Consider the following 4,578-nt stretch of genomic DNA (forward strand, 5'->3'; position numbering starts at 1 on the left):
CATGTCTTATCTCCTTTTTTATATATATAAATAAAGTTAAATGAGGCATCTCCTGGTTTCAATATTCACGGTTATGATAATAAGAGTAAATTGAAATCCTCCTTCTAACCGAAGACCAGTCTTTTAGCATATGAAGTTAATTACCCCTTTATGGTTTTCCAGCGGTGGGTACCGGTTTCACCTCAACAAAGGCATGGAAATTCAATTGTTGAAGTCTACAGGATTGTGGAAGAGGTTCTCAAATCATACTCTGTTCTTTAGCATATTTATTTTTCTCAATTTTCTCTGATTTCTGGAATCAGTTTATTCAGTTTCCGCGGCATAAGTTTATTGTGTTTCGTAATGGAATTACAGTAATATGGAAGAAGAGTTGCGATAATTTGTCAGCAACAAGGGAAGTTATTTCTTTATTGATTTGTTTTATGTACAGCGGGAGAACTGGACTTTAAATTAGTTACCTATGAAATCATAATGCTACACTAAAAAAGCCAAATCTAAATTCTTGGCTTTTGTGCTTGAGAGCAAAGTTTGATCACAAAGTACTCTCAGCTGCAAGATGAAGTTTGTGTGTTCTTCCTGTCCATGTTATCTATAGCGGCCTAGCTTCTTTTACTTTTGGTGCATGAAACTTAAGTGAAAAAATACTTAGCTTTTGGAACATATACACTTGAAGATTCACAAGCTTCTAAAGCTCCAGTTCCCTACCCATGGGGTGTGGAGTGGGTAATAAAATAGAAAGAGGAAGTGAACTTTAAATTGTGGCTCAGATTTTGAACATTCTGCTTTTATCATTGTTGATTCTGTTATGCTGACAGTGGTTTACAAATGCTTTTATACGATACCACATTTTGTGATGAGTTGAACAATTTTCTCACTGCAGACGGTCAATCAGTTCTTTGCTCTGGAAGTTCCAATGAGGCCAGGAGAACTGGGTAGCCTCTTTCGTGGCATTGATAATGCATTTCAAGTATATGCAAAGACCGTTTTAGATAAGATTGGTATATAGTTTCTTTCTGCACAATCTTAAAGATTTTCTTTTTTTTTTCACAGTGAAAAATCCTTCATACTGAAATTTTACATGCCTGTTGTTGCAGTTTATTAGCTTAATTGTCTCCTGGTCTTAGTTGCGCGGACTCTTCACTTTTGATGCCACACCCGTCTCGAATTCTTCAAAAATACACTACTTTTGGCGAATCCGACACGCATCCGTTGGCATTTTTGAAGAGTCCGAGCAACATAGCTCCTGGTTCATTTTGTGTCTTGCACTATGGTTTGATGAATGACATCAATGTAATGGACGGAGGAACTATTAGATCAGAATCTGTTTTCTGCAGTATACAAAACCCTTTCACCGTAGGAAGGGCAGGGTACCTCTTTACAGCATAATTTCAAAATTATCCTTCCCGCTGGAACTGTAAATATTCTGTCCGAGTGACCAATAATTGGATATCCTAGTTTTATTATTTCATTCTTTTCTTGCAAATGATATGGATGAATTGCCAATGTACCCATTTGATGGCCCTTCATCGCCATCCCAGTTTCCCATTGACAGAATTTAGCATGTTGAATTTTCAAATAGCTTTGAAGCTTTTATTTAGTGGCTCTCTTTTTATGGCAACGAAAAGTTGTACCGTGTAAATTATTTGTATTCTTCTACTTCTCTGCTCATCTTTTTGCATTTGCATATCTTGCATTTGTTTCTGCAGAACTGTTTGCTGCTAAATTGAACCTATATATTTCATGGTGAACTTGCTACCATTTGCATGCAGCTAATAAGGAAGATATTGTTCCACCTGTGCCTATTTTGACGAGATACTCAAGGGAAAGTGGAATTAAGGCATTTGTAAAGAAGGAGTTGAAGGATACAAGGATACCAGATGTCTTGAAGTCAATTGACGTAAAGGCAACATCAACGCTTTGTGTGCAGTTGAGAATAGCCTTCATGTTAGTTAACTTCTACTTTCCCTCTTTTTATGTATGATAACATCTCAAGCTGTTAATCATTTGCTCTCGTATGTTTCACGTTCACCCCTTTATTATTGAATCTAAAGGGTGTATTTCTCTGCACTGGTTTGATTGGAAAATCATGTCTCTGGCCTTTGGCTAGTTTCATAAGCTTGAGGCTGGACTTTAGGTGCTCTACTTCATAGTATTACCTGTGAGGGGTGATCCTGCTGAGTGTTTATAGTGTCACCTTACATCATATGTTAAATTTGAGAGGGCCCATTGAATGGGAAATTTAATCAAGAAATTGAAAAAGATAGTAGCGAAGTTCTATAATTTTGAATGATGTTTGCTGCTAAAGTCTTTCAAAAATCAACATTTGGCAAGTACTGTATAGGCAGGCAATTGGATTTTGGGCAGTTAGTATATTATACCATTCTGACTAATTTCTTTTGTATAAGAACTGTTGTCTTTTCAATTTAGATATCTTCTCTAACTTATTACGTTTCTAGCTTAGTTCAGTACTTCTTTCCGAAATACTTTTATTATGAGTGGATTAATTTACACTCATCATCTGAAGAACTCTAAAAATGTGATGTAAAAATAAAACAAGTACTGAGCCTTGTAATGGCAACAGTGTCGTCTTGGGGCTATTTTTTTTTTTTACTGAAACTTTACCCTATCAGAAAGAACACTTGTCATTTAAACAAAGGAATCCAAATGAAGGTATAATTTAACTTGTCATCATAGTCGATATTCTGCTTGAACTTGTTAAGCTGCTGGTGGCATAAATTACGTGAAACTAGATGATTTGTTATCTATCACCCTTCTTCTCCTGCTCTGATGCGAAATATACTTGAAGATAGATTCCTCTTCTGAGCCATTGATCCATAGGAGGTGGAGGCTTATATTGAAAAGCTTTCTGAAGTTTAATGTTGGAATCTACTGGCCTCTAGCAGCAACTTGATACATATCGTAGTCAATCACCACCCCCCATCTCAAGAAGCTCTTACTGCTTCAGTATCAAATGTCATCATAGGCTTTTACTTTTGGTGCTTGAAACTTAAGTGAAGATTCACAAGCTTCTAAAGCTCCAGTGCCCTACCCATGGGATGTGGGGTGGGTGGAAAATAAAATAGAAAGTGGAAGTGAACTTTAAATTGTGGCTCAGATTTTGAACATTCTGCTTTTATAATTGTTGATTCTGATATGCCGACAGTGGTTTACAAATGCTTTTATACGATACCACATTTTGTGATGAGTTGAATAATTTTCTCACTGCAGACGGTCGATCATTTCTTTGCTTTGGAAGTTCCAACGAGGCCAGGAGAACTGGGTAGCCTCTTTCGCGGCATTGATAATGCATTTCAAGTATATGCAAAGGCTGTTTTAGATAAGATTGGTATATGGTTTCTTTCTGCACAATCTTAAAGATTTCCTTTTTTTTTCTCAAGTGAAGCATCCTTCATACTGAAATTTTACATGCATGTTGTTGCAGTTTATTAGCTTAATTGTCTCCTGGTTCATTTTGTGTCTTGCACTATGATTTGATGAATGACATCAATGTAATGGATGGAGGAACTATTAGATCAAAATATGTTTTCTGCAGTATACAAAACCCTTTCACAGTAGGAAGGGCAGGGTACCTCTTTACATCATAATTTCAAAGTTATCCTTCCCATTGGAACTGTAAATATTCTGTCCGAGTGACCAATAATTGGATATCCTAATTTTATTATTTCACTCTTTTCTTGCAAATGATATGGATGAATTGCCAATGTACCCATTTGACGACCCTTCATCACCATCCCAGTTTCCCACTGACAGTATTTAGCATGTTGAATTTTCAAATAGCTTTGAAGCTTTTATTTAGTGGCTCTCTTTTTATGGCAATGAAAAGTTGTACTGTGTAAATTATTTGTATTCTTTTACTTCTCTGCTCATCCTTTTCCATTTGTTTNCATTTGACGACCCTTCATCACCATCCCAGTTTCCCACTGACAGTATTTAGCATGTTGAATTTTCAAATAGCTTTGAAGCTTTTATTTAGTGGCTCTCTTTTTATGGCAATGAAAAGTTGTACCATCTAAATTATTTGTATTCTTTTACTTCTCTGCTCATCCTTTTGCATTTGCATATCTTGCATTTGTTTCTGCAGAACTGTTTGCTGCTAAATTGAACCTATATATTTCATGGTGAACTTGCTACCATTTGCATGCAGCTAATAAGGAAGATATTGTTCCACATGTGCCTATTTTGATGAGATACTCAAGGGAAAGTGGAATTAAGGCATTTGTAAAGAAGGAGTTGAAGGATACAAGGATACCAGATGTCTTGAAGTCTGTTGAAATTGACGTAGAGGCAACATCAATGCTTTACTTGCAGTTGAATAGCCTTCATGTTAGTTAACTTCTACTTTCCCTCTTTTTATGTATGATAAGATCTCAAGCTGTTAATCATATGCTCTCGTATGTTTCACGTTCCCCTTTATTATTGAATCTAAAGGGTGTGTTTCTCTGCACTGGTTTGATTAGAAAATCATGGCTCTGGCCTCTGGCTAGTTTCATTAGCTTGAAGTTGGACTTTAGATGCTCTACTTCATAGTTTGTGCACAATTCTGTTTTACTTTGATTA

The 4,578-nt window shown here is 36.2% G+C and overlaps 1 protein-coding gene across 2 annotated transcripts; it reads left to right on the forward strand.

The window, feature by feature from the left end:
- Window positions 1-111: 111 nt before the first annotated feature.
- Window positions 112-4,368, forward strand: LOC125878329 (protein unc-13 homolog). 2 transcript variants are annotated; one of them, XM_049559561.1, is made up of 3 exons: window positions 112-234; window positions 881-998; window positions 4,166-4,368. In XM_049559561.1, the coding sequence occupies exons 1-3, from the start codon at window positions 151-153 to the stop codon at window positions 4,351-4,353; spliced, it is 390 nt and encodes a 129-aa protein (XP_049415518.1). In that variant the 5' UTR covers window positions 112-150; the 3' UTR covers window positions 4,354-4,368. The 2 variants fall into 2 exon arrangements, with proteins under 2 accessions (XP_049415518.1, XP_049415528.1); XM_049559571.1 differs by lacking the exon at window positions 4,166-4,368 and adding an exon at window positions 1,707-1,890.
- The last annotated feature ends 210 nt before the right edge of the window (window positions 4,369-4,578 follow it).

This window comes from Solanum stenotomum, chromosome 1 (genome assembly GCF_019186545.1).
Source record: "Solanum stenotomum isolate F172 chromosome 1, ASM1918654v1, whole genome shotgun sequence".
In the NCBI taxonomy this organism is placed as follows: domain Eukaryota; kingdom Viridiplantae; phylum Streptophyta; class Magnoliopsida; order Solanales; family Solanaceae; genus Solanum; species Solanum stenotomum.